Source organism: Phyllostomus hastatus, unplaced genomic scaffold (genome assembly GCF_019186645.2).
Source record: "Phyllostomus hastatus isolate PE091 unplaced genomic scaffold, TTU_PhHast_1.1 phas_contig_34, whole genome shotgun sequence".
NCBI lineage: Eukaryota > Metazoa > Chordata > Mammalia > Chiroptera > Phyllostomidae > Phyllostomus > Phyllostomus hastatus.
Window position 1 is genome coordinate 10865426 of NW_025333857.1, and position 25854 is coordinate 10891279.

Genomic DNA, 25854 nt, shown 5'->3' on the forward strand with positions numbered 1-25854 from the left:
TTTAAGGATAAAAATCAAGCATGTGCTAAGGTATTATTTTAGCTAATATAGCACTATTATGACAATATTACTCAAAATGACCCAGCTGCTAGGACACTGAAAATTTAAAAAGTGACTTTTGAAACAGTGCTTTGAAAAAGTACAATAATGCAAAAATCACAAAAGTAAGAGGCAATAATGACGTAGTTAATACAGAGATTATTCTTTTTTGGTGTGCAGGAACTAAGTAGTGTTATTAGGAATCTATACAATATCCTGTCTTGCTCAAGATCTAAACCAGGTAGTCACTGCAAAGACCTCCACATAAGCAAACCAATTTTTCATCCATTATTAAAGAAATACGAACACTTTGACAGAAAACAAATCATTGCCAAGAAAGTATTTCTGTGAGAAAAATCTACCTTCCAATTTAATTCTACATTATCTAGTAAGGCATTTTACTGTCCTCAAGCACGGTTAAAAATCTAGCTCCATACCCTAAGGCCCAGATGAATACATACCAGGTCCTCCCAAGGGCAGCAGGGCAGAGGCACAGAGAGAAGACCTAAGGCGATGGAGTTTCAGGCTAAATTTGTGATATTAGCAACTGTTCAGGGCCTGTGCTATATTTTTATTCTAATCAACTATAATCCTCTGCCACTCAGCTGACTGTCCCATGACCACTGTAATTCCCATACAGATAAATAAAGCATTCGCTCCAGCTAGTGAAGGGAAAATGAAACCTAAACAAAATAAGTGTGTTTTTAATTTGCTTCAAATCTTACGATACAAGCAAGAAGAAAGAAAATGACTAAGTAACAGGTGTTTTGTTTTGATTAATGGTATTTGTATTTATAAAGTATTTGAAACTTTTCAAAAGTTTTTTCCCATATATTATACAATTTGATGCCCACAATCTTTTATAAAGTTGGCAAAGTGTTCATTTTTACCTTCATTTTACAAATAAGGAAAATAAGATGATGGGTTCAGGGTCAGGTCAACAGTAACAAAACTAATAAAGGATGAAACTAGGGTCATAATCACTATAGACAATAATGCTCACCTGCCTCATTTATAAACAAGGAAACGAAGATCCTCAGAGATTAAGGGAACTACCCATGTTCACATCCCCTGAAATGGGGGGAAAAAAATCCTATGACTAGAAACTTAGGATCCCCATTGTCAGCCAGTGTTTATTTTACTGTAACCGTAGCTCTTGGCTCTGACTTACACATTAGAATAACCTAGAAAGCTTCCAAAATGCTGATACTCAGGGCCTATCCATGAACAATTAAGAGATAAAGCCTATACATCTGTATTTCTTTTTTCAACTTATATATATATATATATATATAAAATATGTATATAATATATATTTATTTATTTAAACATCCCTAAGTGATTCTAATGTACACCTAAGAATCATCACATGACATCATGGATTTCATGTGAATAACTGATATGAGCAGAATCAACACTTGAGTTTGCTAATCATTTTTTATTTCTCAGACTTACATAATAAAACCAGGAGAAAAGCTGTCCTCTGGGTTGGTAGTGGCTATCCACAATGACCAGGAGAGTATCACACACCATGGAAACCCACTCTTTCATTGAAAGGAAATTAGGTTGAACCTGCAGATGAAGAAAAACATGAAATGATGATGGAGAAATTAAAAAACTTAAACATTATTTCTAGATTCAGGGTATAGCCCAATTCTGAATTAAAGAATGAAGTGCTATCATCAAAAAGTTAACTTTAAGGCCATGGCTGTTGTGACTTGGTGGATTGGGTACTGGCCTGTGAACCAAGGGGTCACCGGTTTGATTCCCAGTCAGGGCACATGCCTGGGTTGCCAGCCAGGTCCCCATTTTGGGGCATGTGAGAGGCAATCACACATTGATGTTTCTCTCCCTCTCTTTCTCCCTCCCTCCCCTCTCTGAAATAAATAAATAAATACATGCATATATACATTCATACATACATACATAAATATCTTAAAAAAAAAAAGTTAACTTGACCTGCCAGGACTAAGAAGGTGAGTAGGTATTTGACAAACAGAACACCCCCTGTGTCCCAACAGGGGTGTTTACCTTCCATACAAAACTTAACAGAAGTGAGAGGATGGGGGCTGCACAACAGAACGTATTCGAGAGCTCCTCAGGGCTCTCCTGAGTTCAGTGAGAAAAATATGGAGTTTAAAGGGAGAGCTGTATGAGAAAGCAACTCAAAATTTTTCAATTTTATGTTATTTCACAAAAGGGTCAATAAAGCAGCTTACAAAATTTTGATCATTACCCCTAGCATTTGTGCTATCACCATATATTTATCTTTCAAGAAACACCACAACATTTTCCCAGCTAATCAGTTATGAACACATAATTGATTTTCAGTTTGGAGAATGTAAAAAACAAAACAAACAAAAAAACAATGACAAAACTCAACTCATTGAAAAAAAGAACTTTTAAAAGTCATTCAGTCACAAAAGCATGTGAATGCTTTTGACACCATGGATGTCAAAAGCATTCATTAACTCAAATGGTATTTTCAGGTCATGCAAACTAAAGGTCAGTGCAGTGTTAAGTAGCTCCTTGGAATTAATTCTCAAATCTAACAAGACCTCCTTAAGATCTTTAGCTGTTGATCATATGCAGATTTAAATGAAGTTTGAAAACTTCAACTTTAAGTAATGAGATCTTGAGTTTGTACTGAGTAACAGCTAACATCAAGGTCATCAAGAATAAAGGCAACGCCCTGTCTCTGGACTGTGTGGTCTCTCAATGTTTTGTGTACTATATGCTACAGTGCAGAACGAAAGGGTGGGGGAATAAAGAAGACCAAGAGAGCGTGGAATTCTAACTCTGAACTTGAACCCCATTTATTACTGGGGCAAAGTAACCAGTAGAGCTGCATGGCTCTTTTTTTTTTAAATATGGGGGGTAAATGTGCCATTTTTTTGAAGATTTTATTTATTTATTTTTAGAGAGGGAAGGGAAGGGAGAGAGAGAGAGAGAGAGAGAGAGAGAGAGAGAGAGAGAGAGAGAGAGAGAAACACCAATGTGAGGTTGCTGGGGACCATGGCCTGCAACCTAGGCATGTGCCCTGACTGGAAATCGAACCTGCAATGCCTGGTCCGCAGCTCACACTCAAGCCACTGAGCTACGCCAGCCAGGGCAAGCTGCATGGCTCTTATTAAGGGATACAAAACATTTCCTCTCTTAAAAATTTCATCTTTCTCATCATTAAAATAAGATGCTGGGTTTAAAAGTAAGTTTTTATATAGTAATTGCTGTTACATTTTCCCTTGACCTCTTTCCCTTCCCCACATGTAATTAATATTGGTAGCTTTTGCCACACGGTATCTATTTTCTTGTTTACTAGTAATAGCACCCTTTGGGGAATTTCCTCCCCTGTGATTTGAAGCTTGGTTAAATGCTTAATCAAGCTACTCGTCCTACCCTACCCAAAGTGTAGGAACCCATGGAACTCTACATCTTAAGCGAGTGATGCAAAGACAGTAAATGAGTAGAGCTGATCCATCCCAATATGGGAGATGGCTAGGGGAGGGGTCTGCTGAGATGGCTCAGTACCTGTCCTGGACTCCCCAACTTGACTTGGTTACTGTTCTTCCCAAAATCCAAGTTTTAAACTGCTTTCAGTCCCTTGAGCTTCCAAATGCCTTATCCTTCTAGTTCCTTTTTTAAATGAGAGCCATTTTCTTTGCTTGCAACCAAAAAACTGCACCATGAAATAAATCAGTACAATAGCACAGACTGGTTTAGCAGTTAATAACAGGCTCTGGAAGCAGACTGCCTGCGTTCAAATCCTGGTTTTGCATTTGCTGTCACCTCAGGAAAGTTGTGTAGCCTCTCTGAACCTTTGTCTTTAACGTGGGGAAGAATATTACACTTACCTCCTGGGTTGTTGCAAAGATAAAATGAGTTAAAAAACAGTACAGATGGTCCATAAGACACTCTGTGGCAACAGAGAAAGGCTGAATAACAATGAATAAAGTCCAGTTTTTGCACCAAGAATTGAAGAAGTATATGGTGATGCTTATGATAATGGCAGCTATTATTGAGAGGTTAGTACCTACCAGCCATTGTGCTTTCCATATTAATTCACTTAATCTTTTAATAATCCTATGTGGTGAGTAGCATTATCCCCATTTTAGATGGCAAACAGGCTCTGAAAAGAAGTTACAGCAGGCCATAGAGCTAGTACCGTATTTTTTCGGACTATAAGATGCACTTTTTTTTAAACCACATTTTTTGCTTCAAAATTTCCCCCCCTATTTTCCTCTTCTAAAACCTAGGTGTGTCTGAGGTCCACACCATAAGACACACCTAGGTTTTAGAAAAGGAAAATAGGGAAAAAATTTTTCAAGCAAAAAATGTGGTAAAACAGTGCATCTTATAGTCCAAAAATAAGGGTAAGTGCAAGTTTCAGGATTTGAATAAAGAACTGTACCACTCCAAAGCCCATGCTTTTAACCACTAGACTCTATTGTCTCCAGATACTGAAAGCTACTGGATAATGGGGCTTCTAAGAAAAATAAATCCATGCCTTTTTATTTTGACAGATATGAATTATCTGAAAAAGTATATTGGAAATGAACATTGGCCAGCTCACCACATGTTTAATTAAGAAATAAATGCCTTGCAAAAATGAATAGGCACTTTGTCATTGACATCTACAATTAAAATGCAAAGTATAATTTTTTTCAGTCAGTAAACAGTGCTTATTTATCATTTCTTGACAGCATTGTTCACTTTTAGTAAGCCTAGTTAACCTCCTAAGATTGGTTACCACTAATGTAATCACAAAAAGACAACCCCTGTTGCATAAAATTGGTACCTTCGAATTGAAATGACCACTTAAGTGTGATGGAGAAAGCAAAACAGAAAAGCTGCAAAGCAAAGTGTCTGAAGGACACTACAGCTCACAGTGTAAAGGCCCATCAACTAGCTTAATTTGGTGCTGCAGACAGACACTCAAACCTCCTGAATTCAGAGTGAAGCTTCCAGAGACTCCTCACTTTTCAAATATCACACAGAGAAACCCCACTGGTTCACATCACCCTCAGCTCACCTCAAGGACTCCCTCGGCATCTGAGGAGAGGCTGGCTTCATGTTTGGATACGACAACAGCAAGGCTGCTTAAGGCTAATAGCGCATTGCCTTTAACCACTGGGCTGTCCCTGTTTAAAACAAAACAAAACAAAAAGTCCAAGAGATGATTTTGGGGCATTAACTAGAAGAAAAGGAGGAGCTATTATAGGGAGGGCAGAAAAGGTCAAAAAGCACTTCTACTCCTTCACTGCATCTGGTAAACACAGGTCTGTTGTTCCTCGATGCCAGCAGCTTCTTTTCCATCTTTTGATACTGGTGCTGATTTTTAAGTCCTCTTACAGATAGAAGGTCAGTCTACTATTTTGTAACTTAAAAATCCAAGCTTATCATACCTAAGTTCTTCCTAAAATTTTTATTTCATCATTTGATATTACATTTCCTTAGCTATTTTCTTTTGTCATCTTTGGCCAATATAAATGTATTGACTTATTCTGGAAACATGACCAAGGACAGTTAAGTAAACAGGCCCAACTGGATGGAACTCGCCTCTGCCTTTCTGAAAGCACTGGTGTGTGGAACAGGCTTCCAGCAAACCACTCAGACAGCACACTTTCCTAGCAGCCTGACAAACTGACTGGCAGCTTTCCTCACTCATTATTAGCCTCCCCCATCTCTTTTCACGTCAAAGCCAGCAACCTTAAAGTCAGTTTGTAATGAATTTTGAGACCCTAGATAAGACGTAAAGAAAAAAAAAGACCTGTTTTCAGTTTATTTGGTTTGAGAGTTCCCTTTTACATCATCTAAATGGTAGTTTTCTAATGTCAGCAAAATCTTAAATTTGACTTCTGAGTTTAGTATCAAGAAATTGAGCCCTTTCAATATACTCACCATTTGAAAATACACATGTATTATTCCACAATTCCAAAATTGTACACAATGAGATATTCCTGGCTTGCCAACTCTGTCCAAACAGAACTCAGGCAGCAGAGCACACATACTGTCAGATAGTTCAGTTCTCAGCCCTAGGATTGACTGTGGGTTCCCATAAATACAGAGAATGTTTCCCTAAACCTGGACCTGATACCTGAACTTGAATCAAGAGCTGTTCCCTGTTCACCCCAGTGCTGCAATGGAACAGGTATGTAGGATAAAGAAGACAGAGTCATGACTGAATGTGAGTTAGTGAGTATTAAAAAATTAGTATGCACATGTGTCCTTGCATTTTTGCTTCCATTCGGTAGGAACAGGACTCAGGATGTGCCATGATCAAGTTCTTTCATCTGTCTATTCATCCACTCCCTCCTTCCTTCTCTCTCTCCCATCTGGGGCTGGTTAAGCTCAGTGAAAATTTGCTCTGCACACTTGGTCATTTTGTTCACCAATTTGTTCCTGAATTCAACCCTGTATGAGACCTGCCTTAAGTTGACAAGACAACAACATTTATATTGGGGGATTGAGTAGGGGAGAAAGTACTAAGGAAGACTTATAATCCAAGCAGGTGGCTTCACTGAGGTTTTGCTAGAGTTCTGAATTTGGGATTATTGGGAACGCATATAGCTAATAATAACATAAGAAGCAAGGCATGATCTAGGCATTCTTAGGTAGCCTAGCCAAAAAATCATTTAACAAAACCAAAATTAAATCTTTTATTTCTCTTATCTCTTTTCTTTAGCTGAGAATGTCCTGAAGCCTGTCTTGCTACAAAATGGTCATAAATTCCTAAAGTTAGAAAAAATAGTTTTAAATTCACAGTTATCTGAGAATTCCCAGTTTTAATCACCCCACAGAAAAACTTAGATGGTCACTAGAAATCAGTATCACATCTTTTCAAACAAGGATAGTAGACAAGATAGAATAAAAAGTTATCTTTTTTAACTCTGAAATTCTTAAAGAGAATTTAGCCTTCATTTTAAAACAGTGCTCTAAATAATTTTATTTCAAAAGTTTTACTGGTCTTGACATTCCAGAGCACGTACTGTTTCTTATAAAATGGAGAAAGATATATTTAAAACTATTGCTAATTAGGACTTTGATTACAGATTAAATGCAAATTTGGACATTAATCTTTGAATAGAAAAAATTAGTCCACAGTCCACTCAGTGCATGCTTAGGCCATGGTACCTATGTTTCACAAAAGTACCGTGACCAGCTCTTGATCATTTATGTATTCCCTACATGCCTAGCACAGTGACTTAGGGAGAGAAGACACTCGGTACATATTCAATAAAATAAATTCAAGGAGGAGCTGGCCAGGTGAAAACCTACAACTGATTCAGCAAAAACTCATCACCTTGTTGATCAAATAACTATCCCCTACAGTCATGCAGGAGTTACTGATTTGCATAATGACATGTCAGCATCAGTACAATATTTATCTAGGCAACACCACTGACATTTTAATTAAATTGTCCTTTGAAACAAACTGATGCCATTAACCTAATTAAAAAGCACATAAAAGGATGAGCTATGATGATGCTTTCTCAGGGACAAAGTATTATGTTACATATTAGTAAAGTGACCCAATCCCTTGGGGATTTTTATCTTCAGGTTCAAATCTATCTAATTAATAATAGTGAAAATAAACTTACATCAATCATCAGGTTTTACCTGCGTTCTGATTCTCCCTTAGCCCTATCCCAGACACTTGAGAAACAAATGCTCTCAAATGAGCAAATCAGTCTAATCCTATAGACTGATGTTTTACTTCCTGCATTTAACTTATAGCTCAGAACAAAATAAGTGCTAGGCTGGCCCAAACCAGCCTGTGACAATCCATGGTCCAAGGAACAGAAAGCTCAGCAGGCAGGAGGTGGTATTGGGGTCCTCACATGGTTGGAGGAAGTCAGAGGGAAAAAGTAAAGGGAGGGCAGCAGAGCGATTTTCCCCTGCTCTGTCATTAATCCCTTTGCCTCCAGACTGGAACTACCTCCTATTCACTTACTGTCATGCCCAGTATTGTCAGGATTGCTTTAATAAGATAAGGTCTATAAAATGCTTTGAAATTTTTGATGAAAAAGTAATGCCATGAAAATATGAATTACTCTTACTCTGTACCACTGAGAATGGGAACATCTTCTTAGGTATTAGCCATGAAACAATGCTTTGGAAGTCTGAAGATTAAAGTCTCATTGAAATAAAATTTCAGAATGTAAAATATAAAAGCTACTCGACAGGCATAATTATGTCTGTTTTAAAAGAAAGATGCTAGTTTTTTCAGTACTCAAGCTTTTTGCTGCAAATATCAGAGCACCATTTTAAATGGGATATTAGTATATAAGTAGACTAATAAGATAGAACAAACTATGAGAGGTAAGGTGAAAGGCAGCCCCCATCTCAGCACCTCCTCCCTTCCAAAACACAGCTGAGTGCTCTCCCACTGTGGCTGTAATTCACCAAGCTAGATAAATAGAAACAAATGAGTCCCTAGCCTCTTGGTACTTTAGTTTTCATTTTGTCAACAGATACATCCCGGTATGTCCCGGTGCCTCCCACAGCACTGAGAGCATGGGAGGATTACCACTTCTATTTGCCTTCATTCAGGAGACATGAGGCTGAGGAGTGATCATGTTAAGTGCCTGTTTAAGAAATTACTGGTAGAAAGCTAACTCTAAGGTAAATCATTTTTTTAAGGCAAAATCTACTTAGCTACAGAGGGATAAACTAAACTGCAATGAAATATTTCTGGATAATGGAGTTTCAATGCACATGAAATCTTTTAGGTCAAAGGCATATCTGTATTGTTTGGTGAGTAAGAAGAAAGGATGTCAAAGAATGCCAGCAGCTAAAGGTGATGGTGAAAGGGAGAAGTGTATGTAGCTGGCTGTAACTTACTGCCAGAAACAATTAGTCAGCCTGTTAACAAATGAAACTGATGGGATTGTTTAAGCACATTCATTAGAGTATAATTTTCTTAGTTGGCTTAAGATAAAAAGCCTCGAGATAGTAATACTCTTTATTTTTTTGTTAAAACAACCATAAGATATGACTGAAACTGCCTTTTTTATTGGATCTTCTCATTAATTTCTAGTATTTAAAAATTTGATTTTTAGATACCCTGGACCTGATGACACAAAAGGAATAAAAGGAAGTACTACTTTGATTATTTGCTGGCTGACTGTTGAGATCTAATAATCTACTTATTAATTCACATTAGCAAAGTTTCCTCCCACCCACCACCACTCTCCCACAAGAACTAAATTAGAATTTTAAAAATCTAAGTCAGCATGGGGCACTTTGTATCTGTACAACCTCAGTAGACTCTAGATGTGAAAGTATGTATTTGTACTGATTCTTTTGTATTTTCACAAAAAGACATGTACTAAGAATTAACTTAATATGAAAAAGGATAATAACTGTTTTTTTAAAAAAATAATTGAAAAGTCCTTCAAAATTCTTAAAGTTATGAAATACCTAAAAGGGAAAATCATATGTACATGGCATGGAAAAAAAGGTTTACAGAAAATTTTTGGCAAGAGAGTAAACAGATCTTACTTTGCAGCTGACTTGGTGATCTCATCAGTCAACATGTCTCGAACCCTGCAATAATGATGGAAAGAAAATAGGTATAAGAATTTATGAGCAAGAATGCAATCTTTTGGCTTATTCACCAATTAATAAGAACCTCTAGAAATTATTCCAGATCTAAATACCATGTTTGTAGAATTTTAGTGTAATGAGAAATAATTGTAATAAGGGCTTTACTTCAAAGACTTCCATCTTCCTATTCCTTTGGTCACTTAGTGGAGGGAGAAGGAGGTGAATATAACTAAGGAAGGGTGTGTAGGCAGTGTTGTAATGGTGTCACCTCATGAACTGACTGGAGAGTATGTGTGTCCTTTATACTATTGTCTATGGTGGTCTGAATGTTTGCATCCCCCCATATTCACATGGTGAAATCTTAACTCCCAATGTAGGGTATGGTACATGGGACCCTTGGGAAGTCATGAGGGTGGAGTCCTTATAAAAAGAGACACCAGAGAACTCTCTCTTTGTCCTCTCTCCTCTCTCTTTCTCTCCGCTCCCTCCCTTCTCTCAATGTCTGCCTCCGCCACCTGAAGACACAGGCAGAAGGCAGCAATGATCTCCCAGCCTCCAGAACTGTGAGAAATAAATGTCTTGTTGTTTAAGCCAAATCTATGGTATTTTTGTTATAACAGCCTGAACTAAGACATTCACTTTCTTTCTTGCACAAGAACTCACCAAAACAGTAATTTACTATTTCTGAATTGTAGATAATGGAATAGTCACTATGTATGTATATGAAATAAAGCTAAAAACATTGGTTATAAAATCACTCTGAAGCTAAAACAAAATAACTACACTTGTGAATTTGAAGGAACGTATGCTCAATTCAAATATTCACAGAATAACAAATTTTTTCAGTATATAAGCCTTGAGATAAAGTGAAAAACAATCACAGACTGCCACCTTTACATTTTGAAGAGGATATAGACATTTTCACTATCTACTTTGAGTTTTATAGATTCAAGGTTTTTATAAATATGACATTTTGCAAATAAAAGTTATATTTGCATTCATAAATATTTTCATTCAAAATCTAACAAAATCCTGGCTATTCCCCACTCTCTGAGAAATGTCATTCCTAAGAGCCATTTCTTAAGTTTTTCAGTAGCAAACTGTTCCTATAGACTTTTAACTTGTATTTTATAAAACCATTGGACAGGACTTCCAGCCAAGATGGAGGCATAGGTAGACACACTGTGCCTCCTTGCACAACCGAAATAAGGACAACAACAATTCAGAAACAAAATAACAACCAGAACTGAGAGAAAACTGGACTGTATAGAAGTCAGACAACCAAGCAGTTAAAATATACACATTCATCCAGGCCAGTGAAGGGGGCGGGGTTGGACAGCCAGCCAGGTGGAGAGGGGTTGTGGCACAAAAAGCAGTGGCACCGAGTGCACAAGGCACCCCAGGCACACAAGATGGCAGCAGGAGGACCCTGTGTGTGCAGGTGGTAGCTGGCAGACCCCGGGTGCGGGGTGGCAATGGGCAGACCCAGTGAGGTGGCAATTGTGAAGCAAGGCACTGTGTGCAAGGCAGCTGGCTGACTAGGCAGTCCCACATTCCAGTGCAGATAAATCAGGTGAAACAGGGGAGCAAGACAGACCTCCCAGCCCAGGGTCCCAGTGCTGGGAAATAAGGCATTGAAACACTAATTGAAAACACCAGTGGGGGCTGAGGCACAGGGAGAGACTCTCAGCCTCACAGGAGAGTTCCTTGGAGAGACCCATAGGGTCCTAGAATGTACACAAGCCCACCCACATGTAAATCAATGCCAGAAGGCCCCAGTTTGCTTGGGGGAAGCTGCGAGGGGACTGGGATCCAATAGAGAGTGGAGAAAGTGCCATTGTTCTCTCTCAGACCCCACCTCCACATACTGCTTCACAACCCAGTGACTGGGTTGCCCCGCCCTGGTAAATACCTAAGGCTCCGCCCCTCATACTTAACAGGCATGACATGACAAAAAAAAAAAAAAAAATGGCCCAAACAGAAGAACAGATCAAAGCTCCACAGCAAATACAACTAAGCGACGAAGAGATAGCCAACCTATCAGATGCACAGTTCAAAGCACTGGTGATCAGGATGCTCACAGAATTAGTTGAATTTGGTCACAAATTAGATGAAAAAATGAAGGCTATGCTAAGTGAAATGAAGGAAAATGCACAGGGAACCAATAGTGATGGGAAGGAAACTGGGACTCAAATCAATGGAGTGGACCAGAAGGTAGAAAGAACCAAACAGAAAAGAAGGAAGAAACAAGAATTCATACAAATGAGGAGAGGCTTAGGAACCTCCAGGACATCTTTAAACATCCCAACATCCGAATTATAGGGGTACCAGAAGGGGAAGAGGAAGAGCAATCAGTGGAAAAGGTATTTGAACAAATAATAAAGGAGAACTTCCCCATTCTGGCAAAGGAAATAGACTTCCAGGAAGTCCAGGAAGCTCAGAGAGTCCCAAAGAACTTGGACCCAAGGAGGAACACACCAAGACACATCATAATTACATTAGCTAAGATTAAAATGGAGAGAATCCTAGAATCATCAAGAGATAAGGAGACAGTTACCTACAAAGGAGTTCCCATTAGACTGTCAGCTAATTTCTCAAAAGAGACCTTGCAGGCAAGAAGGGGTTGGAAAGAAGTATTCCAAGTCATGAAAGGCAAGGACCTACATCCAAGATTGCTCTATCCAGCAAAGCTTTCATTTAGAATGGAAGGGCAGATAAAGTGCTTCCCAGATAAGGTCAAGTTAAAGGAGTTCATCATTACCAAGTCCTTATTATATGAAATGTTAAAAGGACTTATCTAAGAAAAAGAAGATAAAAAACATATATAGTAAAATGACAGCAAACTCACAATTATTAACAATCACACCTAAAACAAAAACAAAACAAACTAAGTAAACAACTAGAACAGGGACAGAACCACAGAAATGGAGGTCACCTGGAGGGTTAGCAACAGGGGAGTGGGTAGAGGAGATGGGGGAGAAAAGTACGGAGAATAAGTAGCATAGATGGTAGGTAGAAAATAGACAGGGGGAGGGCAAGAGTAGTATGGGAAATGTAGAAACTAAAGAACTTATGACACATGGACATGAACTAAAGGGGGGGAATGTGGGTGGGAGAGGGTGTGCAAGGTGGAGGGGAACGAAAGGGAGGAAATGGGACAAGTGTAGTAGCATAATCAGTAAAATATATTAAAAAAACCACTGGACAATAAATTCTCTAAACTGTACAATATCGGTTTTTCTAGATGGAAAGGAGTACAATTAATGTACTCTTTTATTGATCAATATGGAATATTTACAAATGATGACAGGCCTATACTGACTTCCACATAGGGCTAAACCCTCCATTTGTGAACTAGTTCTCTCTTTTTACCCATCTCTTCCCTTTGCCACATCATCAATATTTCCTTTTCTACTTGTATTACTTCCTTTAGCATGTGAACATACTGAAATAACTACCATTTTAAAATAAGAAAGAGTCCTCCAACTATTGCCCCATTTCACTGCTTCTCATACATTAGAACTCATTTAAAATAGTCTATACTTGACTCTACTTCATCTCCTTCCACTCTCTCTATAGCCTACTATAACCTGCCTTTTATTCCTCAAACTCCACCAGAGGAGCTGCTGCCATGGCCACCACCAACTTTCAAGAGGCCATATCAGATTCCCAACTCTCAGTCTGCACCTTTGGGTACCTCACAGCAGCATTTGACACAATTGGTTGATTCTTCCTTGAAACACTTTTTTTTTTTAAAGAGGGTTTAGAAATCTTTTTTTTTTAAAGATTTTTATTTATTTATTTTTAGGGAGGGAAGGGAGTGGGGGGGAGAGAGGGAGAGAGGGGGAGAGAGAGAGAGAGAGAGAGAGAGAGAGAGAGAGAGAGAGAGAGACATCATTGTGCGGTTGCTGGGGGTTATGGCCTGCAACCCAGTAATGTACCCTAGCTGGGAATCGAACCTGGGACACTTTGGTTCCCAGCCCGCGCTCAATCCACTGAGCTACGCCAGCCAGGGCTTGAAACACTTTCTTCCCTTGGCTTTTAAGAGTCCAAGCTCTCTTGATTTTCTTTCTCTTATCACCTATTACTAATTTTCTCTGTGCTTTATTGGGTCCTTCTTCATCTTCTCCATTTCTTTTTTAAAAAAGATTTATTTATTTTTAGAGAGAGGGGAGGGAGGTAGAAAGAGAGGGAGAGAGACATTGATATTTGAGAGAAACCGATTAGTTGCTTCTTGCACTCCCCGACCTGCAGACCTGACCCACAACCCAGGCAATTGCCCTGACCAGGAACTGAACCAGTGACCTTTTGGTTTGTAGACCGATGCTCAACCCACTGAGCCACACCAGTCAGGGCTATCTTCTCCATTTCTAAATGCTGAATTGCTCTGGGTTTCAGTCCTCTGACTGTTTCTCTCTGTCTTTAGTTACTCTTAGGTGATCTCATCCAGTAACACAATTTTAAATGCAGTAGATATGCTAATGATTCCCAAATTGCATTTCCAGCCCTCACTTCACCCCTGAACTCTACACTCATATGGTCAACAACCTACTTGATATTGCCAATTGTAGGTCTAATTAGGTATCTCTGGCTTAGCAAATCACAAATCTGATTCCTACTATACACAGACCTGCTTTTCCATTGTCTTTCCCATCTTAGTAAATGGGAGATCCATACTTTTAGTTATTCAGAGTTAAAATATTGCAGTTATCCTTGACATCCATCTGTTTCTCACATTCTTCGTTTAACGTATCTCTCTACATATTTTGAAAAGTATAGCCAACATACCACCTCTAACAAATGATCATTTTCAGAAGATGAAATTAAAACTACATGTAAAAGATAATAGCAAATAGGAAGCAAAATCCAATTCCTAATCTCTAATCATAAATCCAATGTCATATGTTTTTAACTGCCGTGTTATTTTTAAAACTAAATCTAGAAAATGAAAGTTAGATTTAGTCACATACATACACACATATGTACACACACTTGCATGCACACACACACACAGCTTCTGCTTTTCTACATATGTCAACTGTCAGTAATAAAAAAATCTAAAACCAAGTAACCTTTGAACAGGTTTTTAGATTAAAGAAACCTGTGGCTGTAGGCAAAACTATTTAGATTCCGGGCACTTTTCTTAGATTTAGGCTGCTGCAACATTAATCTGACAATGTATTAATCCCAACCCATGTAACAATTCAAATTGCCTTTAATGTGCCAGCATTTACACATTTCTTGAAAATATAGTGGGAATTCACAAGGAGATGTCTGCCAAAGAAATTAAAGCCTTAATGTGGTAAAGTTGCTCCTAATAATGAAGCCATCTTGGGAAGGAAGGAGCAAAAGAGTGGAAGGTATTTCTTAACTAAATGTGAGTTAGGAAGGCAATAAATTAAGTGGGGAAAAGCAAAAAAAATCACTCAAAAGCATACAAAATGATCAGTTATAAGGAAAAAAGGGAAAAGAAAACAATTTCTACACTGCTTTAGAAAAAAATAAAATTTACGAATAAAGCCCTCCTTATATCTAAGGAGATGAAAACCACAGCTATCAGATCTTCAGTTTCCCACCTCCCTCCCCCCACCTCAGACTCTTACAGAAGTTAAAGCCCCAACATTAAAGCCTTTGAAGTAGCCACCTTCTCAAAGTTCATTTCCCACAACATCACGGCACCGCCCTTTTCCTTGCCCCCTTACCAGAGCCAGGCTGTGCTTTTTTTGTATTGCACCTCCTCAGCTCCTTCTTTTCCATGTTTTAATTGCACCTCCAGCTCTGCTATTCTTCCCTGTAACAAACACAGCATAAATCAGCATGTCTAAATCAAACTCTATAGCCAAAATTATCTTAAAATTTCTTTGGAAAACACAAAGATAACAGATCTAACATTTCCCAGTTCACCATAAGTGTTCCCAATAGGTTACTGAATTATAAATGAGGATGTGTGAGCGAGATAATTACATTACTGCTTGGGTATTTCCATGTTCACCAAATAAGCATATCCTGGAGAAGTTTTATTTGACAAATTTAGTGCAGAGTGCTTCATTTTGGGATGCCTATTAAAAGCAGGTTTTAATTACATAGATCCCATTCCAAAAAGTCTGCTGCACAGCAATGCTCAGCCTGTGTCAACTTTAACTGACACTATCCCAAGATTGGGGTCTGGGTACCAGTATCATAACAGAATAGTAAGGATGGTATATAACATGTAAGATTCAGGTAATGTATAACAAAATTCTCAAATAGCTACACATTACATTTCTATTTCTTGAGTGAACATATAAAAATAGATATTATAATGCTCAACCTCTACCATGTAATAAAAATATAGCTAATGTCATCCATTTAAAAGCCAGGACCTTCAAACACTTATTATCCTTTTTTTACACTCAGAGTTACTTTGATCAGATGCTTTCCCTTCTTCTCAATCAGCAGCTACATTATTTAAATGTAATTAAAATGCTGGTTTATTGGTGAACCCTAAATTGAATAAGAACTTAGATTGTGTATTATATTACTGAGTAATATCAAACCATTTTCAGAAGTGGTGGTGCAGCTTACATTCTCAGTAGCAGTAAGAGTTCTAGTTACTTCCCATCTTCACCAACACTGGGAATTGTCAGGCTTTTTATTTTTATTTTTTTAAAAGATTTTATTTATTTTATTTTTAGAGAGAGGAGAAGGGAAGGAGAAAGAGAGGGAGAGAAACATCAATGTGTGGTTGCCTCTCACGTTCCCCTTACTGGGGACTTGGCCTGTAACCCAGGCATGTGCCCTGACTGGGAATAGAACCTGCAACCCTTTGCTTTAGCAGGCCCACGCTCAATCCATTGAGCTATACCAGCCAGGGGGCTTTTTAATTTTTACTATTCTTGTGGGTGTGAAATGGTGTTTGTTATGGTTTTCATTTTCATTTCATTGTTTACTAAGGAGATTGTGCATCCTTTCAAGGGTTTATTGACTATTAAGGTTCTTTATTCTGTCCATTTTTTTTACACGCTGTCTTTTCTTATTGATTATAGTGTTCTAACGTATGTTCTATAGAAAAGGGTATGTCCCTATATATACCCTAGAGAGGGAAGCAATATAGCTTGGTGAGTTAAGAATGTGAGCTCTGGAAACAGAATTTAATACCATTTCCCCTTAGTTAAAGTATATATTTCAGCAAGTTACTTCACTTCTCTAAGTTTCATTTCCTTATTTATAAAATGTAGCTAACAACTATCTCACAATATTAGAGCATCATATTAAATAATGTGGAAAATGGTCTATTTAATACAGTGCCTGATACAAACAATACCTACTATTACCAGGGTCATTGTCAATAACCACAAAAAAATCCCACTTCCCCTTATAATCTTCTTATGAAATATTCTTTCATGAATATATTAAAATCCTTCATAAAATAATTCTTATTTTCATCTGTATAGTCTTGTAGAACAAAAGGTTCCCCAAAATGTAATACCCTGATTAGACAGTTGCATATCCTTTTATTTCTCTCAAACACTCTCAGTTACTATCCTGTGAGCTCACTGAAAGCAAGGCCTGTTTCATCAGTCTAAGGAGCCCTTGTACACAGCACCACTTCTAGCACACAACGTCCTGAGGCTCACCAGTCCCGACGCTCAGAGATTTCACCAGTGTTCTATTCTCATTCTTCATAGTTTCCATTTACTTCAGTCATACCCATGCCCAACTCCTGGTGTTCCAAGATAGAAACCTTGTCCTTTCTTGTTTTTTTTAATGATTATTTTTTATTGTTTTTCCCCCTTACCTCTTAGAGCAAGGTATTAAAGGTGACTAAACTGGCAAGATATTGATATTAATATTTAATGTTGATACTGGCCCCCTAGGAGGGTAGGCAAAAGAGAAAATAATTTTTATTGCCTATCTTTATTTGTAGTGCTTCTTCAATGATGCCTCTTTCTTCCTAAAACACTTACTTTCCATAATGCTTTATCAAACAAGGAATAAGAAATTAAAAGGTTAAAATCTGTTTAGAAATAAAACACAAAAACTAGTACGCATGCAGCCTCTTGAGAAGCCTATTTTTCCAATCTCTCTTGTAGCCATGAACAGTACAACGATTCTGTTGTGACCAAGTAGATATTTTTTCTTTCTCAGGGTCTCTGTTCCTCTCAATTCCCTCTTGAATGTCTCTAACCCCTTCCACAAGTCCATGTTAGGCTATTTATCCAGACGTACTTTGCCTTCCAATTCTCAGCCTACCGGTAACAGACACCCAGTGGCATTCAACTCAGTTACCTCTGCCTCTGGCTAACAGCTATGGTTACGGGTGGAAAGCACTCATGGGGTCAGGAAAGGCTGAAATGGTCACCTGAATTGAGTTTTGGATTGCTTGGAGTTTCCAATTCTTAATCTATCGATCCCTCTTACTTAAAAAATTTTCCAGCCTACGTAACCAAGAGCTTCCTGATTATAGTGAGCAAGTCCATCCTGCTCCACACCTATACTTTAGAAACAAGCAACCCTTACAAATGGCCAGAGAGTAACTTACGAGGGGTCACAGTTCTGACCCTGGTTTTGACTTCAGATTATTTTGCAGCTGGCTGACTGACTCAGGAAACAAGTGTCTGCAGTCAACCTGTTTTAACTCCTCTCTCCTGTTTGAGGTCATATTCAAAATCCCCATGAGCTCTTTGCACAAAAGCTGGAGACCTTAACCTTCTCTGCATCCCACAAGGACAGCAAGGTAAAGGCGGCTATAAAGGGCTCTTCATCAAAATGGACTCTGAACTGTTAATCAACTTGTATCTGCATTTTTCATCTTAATGAGAAGAAATCCAAATTCTTCCCCATGTTAACCACTTGGATATGCTTATAATTCCAAATCCCACGTATTGTGGAAAAATTGTGGAAAGATATGGCTGAAGCATCTAAACAAAAGCTGCCTGTAGTATTCAGAACTCAAACTTATTCACATCAAAATCAACCTGCAGGAAATAATGTAGAATGTACCCTTTAATGTGTCTCTTAGACTTAATTAATGTGGCTCCTAAGAATGATCCTCTAGTTTAGTGGTACTAAATATATCTAGCACCAGATGGGAAGTAACTGTAAATCCTATGCAGAAGAAGTATCCTCTAGGACAGAAATTCTTGACATGGACAAGGAGTCTGGCAGTTGCTCTTTCTTCTAAGATCCCACAGACCCTATTTAAGTGTGTGGAGTCATTCACAAAATGTGTTGAACAGTTAAAATGCATCAGTGTACCATCAAGCCATAGTGACAGCCTAGAAAGCAATGCTGTATTTTCAAATAACACTGAAAATTTTATTACAGTAGACATTTTTTCACTTTTATCACCATTTCTCAATGGAACTGGATTTATTAAAAATTCAAAGTAAAGACATTTTAAATGATAAATAAAAAAAGATGTACACTATCACAACAGAAGAGAAGTAGAACAATTGACCTGCTTAACTAAAAATACTCAGCTGGCTTTTAAAAAATAGATCTGTCCTTTAAAATATTAAAGCAATGTACTACTAATGTGCGACATTATGTGTTAAGGAAAATGCATACTACAGTGGGAAAGGCTGAATTTCTGGAGTCCAAAAAGATTCCAGTTAATTTCCAGTTCTTTCATTTACTGACTGTTGGGTTTTGTACCATTTTCTTTGTTTTCCTAGCTAACCCTGTTTCCCCATTTCTAATCCCATTATATGTGGGGGTTTATAACACCCACTTCAAAGGGTCTCTGTCATTGAAATTATTGAAATTATATATGGTAGTATTGGACACACACTAGTTATTCAAAAAATGGTAGCTCTAACTATAAAGACAACTATGTAAGATTTTTTTTAAAATCAATTGCAAGTCATCTGCATGAGTTACACCATAATCCTGTTCAATTTAGCCTTCCTCATGCTGAGAGCTAAATAGAATTCTCAGGGATTGTTGCTGGAATTGCTAGTGGACATGCTAGGTCCTGCATGGGACTGGGAGCTCACTGAGAGGAAGTGCTTTACGCCCCTTTGTATCCCACACACCCCACGCAGGACCTGGCCAGTAAAAAGCACTCCATTAATGTCTGGGGAAGGAAAACACTGAAAAATTACAAAGAGAAAAATAAATGTGAGGAAAAGTGCAGAGTCTAACTTATAATTTCACTCACCTTGAATAAAAACTATAATTGGTCAAGAGTATATATGAGTAATGCACTCATTCACTCATGCATCTACTTAAAACTGAGTGCCAAGATGCAGCTGAGGATAAAAAAGTGGGTAAGCTAAGAAAAAGGAAACCATTGTTCCAAGAGAACATCTTTAAAATGTGGACTCCAGTGTGGTTTGGGGAGCCATCTAAAACACCGGTGCTCGGAGTGTGGTGACAGACTGAGTTAAAATTAACAGGCAGTTAGGTAAGCACAGAGATTCCTAGTCCACCTCTGCAGTTCTAATGATAGGAATCTCTGAAGATGCATCAGTACTTCATGAAATCTAGACTCAATAAAATATGTTGCAATAAGGTTTTAATATAATATGAGAACACTGAAGCTCAGATGCTTAGTCATTTCCTTCATCCCTCCACACCCAACCATCTTTTAGTACAGCTGTTACCTTTGACCATAACACCTGAGACTCCATGAAAATATGATTCTGGGCCGTAAATTACTCAGTACCTTCAAATTTTGTTCTATCATCCTTAAAAAGGAATTTTAACGTAGGAAAAATAATTGTTGTTTTCTTATATTGTTAACTGTTCATATATTCTCAAATATATGAACAAGAACTCAAACATATGATTAAGAATTATTTCTATTTTAAAAATTTACAAACTAATTTATAATACTGGATTAAATGAAGTCAAATTGAGTGTAATTCCTTTATTTAGTGAGCACCTATTGTGTTTTAGACACCATGTCAAGTTCTAGAGATGACAAAGCTCCAAGTTCTAAGGAGCAGAGACACCAAGATGGAGGCCCCAGACAAATAACCATGGTGATAAAGCCTTCAAAGAGAGAAGTGCGTATTCTAAGGAAGCACACGTGAGCAGCATACAGTCCAGTGGGGTGGGGGAGCCGGACACACACTGGTGCCTTCTCAGATAAAATGATCTAAAGAACACGTAGAAATTAGGTGGGCAAAGAGGGAATGGCAGTACCTGTACCAGAAGAAACCATGTGTCAATGTCAGGAGATTAGGAGAGACTTGCTGAGTTTGGAAAACAACGAAATTTAGCAAGGCTGAGACACAACATCTAGAGGAAGGATAATAAGATAAGGCTGGAGGTGTAAGCAAGCCCACCTTGAGGAGGTTAGGGCAGACAATGAGCTCCGTTTGGGAACCACTCAAGGTGAGGTGCCATGGGACAGCCAAGGGGGACATTTGGGACATCGGGGAGATGTTCAAAAAGCAGCATGATGTAGGACAGTAGCACTCACGAGGGAGTTCTAGACGGGACACATATTGGGAAGAAATCAACATTTAAAATTTAAATTAAAAACAATGAAGTAATTATTGTAGGCAAAAAAAATTTTAAGTGCATTATATACATTTATGCCTTACATTCTTTATCAGCAATTATAACCACTGCATTTTGGATAGTGTTATTTTCCTAAGTGATTTTCTATTAAATACATATATGCAGTAAAATTTGAGAGAAGGAGACACCCCTGAAACAAACCATCTTACAGTTTCATTACCTGTAAAATGGCATGGTAAGCTCGAGTCATATATGCCAGCCACGCCTGTGGGAGGAAAATGGCCCGGTGCCACTCAGAAAGCTGGATGTGAACCTGCGGGAAAGATGCACCGCACCATGAGTCAGACTGCACGGTATTAAACTGTAAAATTAAACCTTAGCATCAATTCTTTCTTTCCCCTTATTTAAATGGTTTATGTTCTAAAACAAACCAAATCAGTCTGGGAACAGAACCACAAATAAGGTCTTTGAATATTTTCAAAGGAGTGGAGCTTAGAGCCCTGTAAAGACAAAATAAAATAAGCCTGAAATTTTCTAAATTAAAGCAAATAGAGTCTTACAATAATAACAAGTTGAAATGTATATATAATACAAATGTGTCCCTGAAAATTAGGGAGAAACTCTGTAAAGCCTCTTGCCAATGTCAGAAAACGAGGTATTGTCTAACAAATCTCCCTAGTAATTTTAAATAAAAATAAATATTGCTCACATCCTGGATTTTCATTCTGACAATTTCTGAATAAATCTAAATTGCCAACAGAAATATCATGTTGTGTAGAAACCATGATAGTGAGAGCATGCAAATGAACACTGCACTCAGCAATTGTGCACACCACCATATAAATGCCCTTTAATCAGTGTGGGTACACAAGCGAAAAATGAAATAGGCCAGCACGGAAACCTTGTTTCTGAAGCGAGGCCCAGATACAACATCTGGTTTTCATAGTCATTTCTGTTTCTACCTATTAGTATACAGCTATCTTGAAACAAATCTTCCCAAGGGCTGCTTCTGTTAAAGAAAGATCACTCCAAACAGACAGTCACAGTACATCACATTTCATGTTTCCTGTAACTCATCTCATCAGACTGACACAACAAAAACTTCAGTCTGTGTCCTACAGACAAAAAACAAGAAACAAAAATCCCCCCAAATTTCTACATAATTACCCCAGAATCATGAAAACCAGATTGCTTAAGAGATTTTATTGTATTATAAGATTCAATTGCTTTGTGACAGGGAAGAGAACAGCCTCTCTGAATAGAGTTGGGTCTCATGGCCTCTGGTGTTTAATTCTAGTCTTAGTGTGGGTCCACTATACACAAATGTTTTATGAGAAAATATAAATAATATCGGCTAATCTGTGTCCTCACACAGCTTTCTAGTGTGAGAATCAGAAACAGACACAAATAGATTACAAGACAAAATTTTGAAGACTCTATGGAGAATGAAGAGACTAATTCTGCCTGCTACCTATCACCTCTCAATTCACTGCTGTGTTTTAAAGAGTTAGATACTCAAACAGTATGAAAAAGGTATTGGGACCATGAAATGAACTTTAAAAAATGATAAAGACAGGTTTCTTCCTTTTCTGATGAAGTATTCTCTCTGTAGAGGAAAGCAGGGGGAGGCTTGTCAACATGGTACTAGACATACTTGAAGGAACAGGCCAGCCAAGGCCACATTTCAAGCTGGGAGGCATTAATCAGTCTTTGGTTTTTGCCCTTTGTTTCCAAAATGGAAGGAATTTTCTTAATTTTCTCCTATCAATTCTGTTCCCTTTTCATCAACTATATTAACTACCTCTAAATTGTACTTTGAGTTCTGGATTTACCAGAAAGAACACTCAAACACCACAATAGACACTTTTATCTCTCATGTGAGAACCTCAAAATATTAAAAATTTCCTTGCCAAGTATTATAATTCATGGACATCATTACCACTGCATGACTGAGGTGATCTACAGCCTCAGCAAATTGGCAATAAGAGCACTGAATGTTTTTGGAAAGACAATGATCTCAATTGGTTTTTAAACCTGAGTTAAAGCAAAAAGAAAGTGTTATGGAAAAAATATAAAGGAAAATGAGCAAATCAAATGTTGAGCTTCTAAGAACAAAGACATTCATGCCAGGAAACCTATTTAAAAGGAAGTTATAAAGCGAAGGTTAAAACTAATCCTCCTGCTACTGCTCCAACCACATCTGAAGGTGGTGCAGGGACGCAATGGAACACTTGGGCTTAGACATCAGCCTGCACTCCTTATGTTTTATGAGATTATACCTAGTCAGTGTTCTATGGAGTTAGCTGTGAACAAATCTCCTTAAAGATGCATTTTCTTGCTCTTTCTCTTATTGAAGAGACTTAGTGAAACAGCTTAAAAACAGTCAACACCCACATTCCAGTTGTGTTACAAGCAAAAGAGGAAGCTATTCCAATTCAATATATAGTTATCCATAAAGGTTAATGTTGCTAGGCTGGAAAATACAAGTCACACTTTTTAAGTATGAAAGTTATGTATAATTTGCATTACTTGTGAGAAGCCCCTGAAGTAAACCTAATCAACAGAATAATTTCAGCCATGACTGGTATGGTTCAGTGGATTGGATGGCATCCTGTAACTGAGAGGTTGCGGGTTCCATTTGCAGTCAGGGCACATACTTCTGTTGCAGGCCAGGTCGTGGTTGGGGGTATACAAGAGGCCACCGATCGATGTTTCTCTCACACATCAATGTTTCCCACCCTCTCTTTCTCTCTGCCTTCTCCTCTTTCTAAAAATAAATAAATAAAATCTTAAAAATTTCATTTTGATGAGACCCCCATTTGTTTATTCTTTCCTTTATTATCCTTGCTCTAGGGGACATCTCAGTGAAAATATTGCTGTGTGGAATATCTGAGATTTCCCAGCCTATGTTTTCCTGTAGGACTTTTATGATGTCACAAGTTATATGAAGGCCCAGAGACATATGAAAAGAAACTCAGCATCACTAGCCATCAGAGAGATGCAAATTAAGACCACAATGAGATACCACTTTACACCAGTCAGAATGGCCATCATAAACAAATCAACAAACAACAAGTGTTGGAGAGGTTGTAGAGAAAAGGGAACACTAGTGCATTGTTGGTAGGAATGCAGACTGGTGCAACCACTATGGAAAACAGTATGGAATTTCCTCAGAAAACTAAAAATAGAACTGCCTTTTGACCTGGCTGGGATTATATTCTAAGAACTCTGAAACACCAATCCATAAGAACCTATGTACCCCAATGTTCATAGCAGCACAATTTACAATAGTCAAGTTCTGGAAGCAACCTAAGTGCCTATCAGTAAATGAGTGGATCAGAAGATGATGGTACATTTACATGATGGAATACTACGCAGCAGAAAGAAAGAAGGAGCTCCTACCCTTTGCTACAGCATGGATGGAACTGGAGAGCATTATGCTAAGTGAAATAAACCAGGCGGTGAAAAAGAAATGCCATATGATCTCACCTATAAGTAGAATATAATCAACAAAACAAACAAGCAATCAAAATATAACCAAAGACATAGAAATTAAGAACAATTTCATAGCCGCATTTTCGAAATAGCCAAAAGGTGAAAATAACCTGAAGGTTCATGAATGAATGAATGGATAAATAAAATATGGTATATCCACAATATAATATTGTTCCAGAGGGGAGGTGGTAGAGGATAATGCTGGGACAGGGGGAAAGTGTTTTCAGGGACAACTGTAAAGGACACATGAACAAAACCTAATGGGGGTGGAATGGGGGAGGGAGGTGGGGATGACTGGGGTGAGGGGGTGAGTGGTGGAGGAAAAATGCAGACAACTGTATTGAACAACAATAAAATTAAAAAAATAAATAAAGGACTAAATGATGGTCTTTGGGAGAAAAATATTCAAATAATGAAGTTGCAACTTTGTTATTCAGCAGATGATAAAGGAGAGTTTTCAACCACGGTGCATCAAGTTTCAAGGACTATGTGAAGTTTACCCTTTCTATAACTAATTACACATACCCTTTCAATGACAGGCATCTGGTGAACTGTTGAGATGGGTGAATCCTATGATTTAGGGAAGAATAAGAGTTTCTATGTGTAAGAGATAGTAAGTATAATGAAATGTTATGCATATGCCTCAAAAAGAGACCACATTAGGGGAACATGCAAATAATATAAGAAGGAGAAGAATGCTAATGAGGAAAGGGTAGAGATGGGGGCAGGTGACAGAGTTAAACAGGGTAGTCAGAATAGGTCTCTTTGAGGAGGTGAAGTCTGAGTAAAAACTGGAAGGAGATGGTGTGTGCTAGTGGGAATGTAAAATTATTCAGCTGCTATGGAAAACAGTTTAGTGGTTCCTCAAAAAGTTAAAGACAGAATTACCATATAACATACCAATTCCACTCCTAGGTATATACCCAAGTGAAATGAAAACATGTATTCAAACAAATACTTGTACATGAACATTCATAGCAGCATTTTCAAAATAGCCAAAAGGTGAAAATAACCTAAAGGTTCATGAATGCATGAAAGGATAAATAAAATATGGTATATCCACAATATAATACTGTTGTGCCACAAAAAGGAATGAGGTATCAGCACATGCTACAGTGTAGATGAACCTGGAAAACATTATGCTAAGCGAAAGAAGCCAGACACAAAAGGTCATATATTATGTGATCCCATTTATATGAAATATCCAGAATAGGTAAGTACATAGGGACAGAAGCAAATTAGTGGTTTCCAGTATGGGGATGAAGAAGGGAAGAGACTAGAACAAGAAGGCAGGGGAAATGGGGAGTTTCTCCTCCCCATTGC

The 25854-nt window shown here is 38.0% G+C and overlaps 1 protein-coding gene across 4 annotated transcripts in view; it reads right to left on the reverse strand.

The window, feature by feature from the left end:
• The window catches only part of FOCAD (focadhesin), a 310882-nt gene that overhangs the window by 55961 nt on the left and 229067 nt on the right, over positions 1-25854 (reverse strand). For all 4 annotated transcript variants that reach the window (XM_045840183.1, XM_045840184.1, XM_045840185.1 and 1 more), the window contains 5 exons: positions 21257-21349; positions 15288-15376; positions 9541-9585; positions 5069-5177; positions 1495-1611 (listed from right to left, as the gene is read on the reverse strand). In XM_045840183.1, the coding sequence (XP_045696139.1) occupies positions 1495-1611; positions 5069-5177; positions 9541-9585; positions 15288-15376; positions 21257-21349 (453 nt within the window). The remainder of the gene's footprint in view (positions 1-1494; positions 1612-5068; positions 5178-9540; positions 9586-15287; positions 15377-21256; positions 21350-25854) is intronic.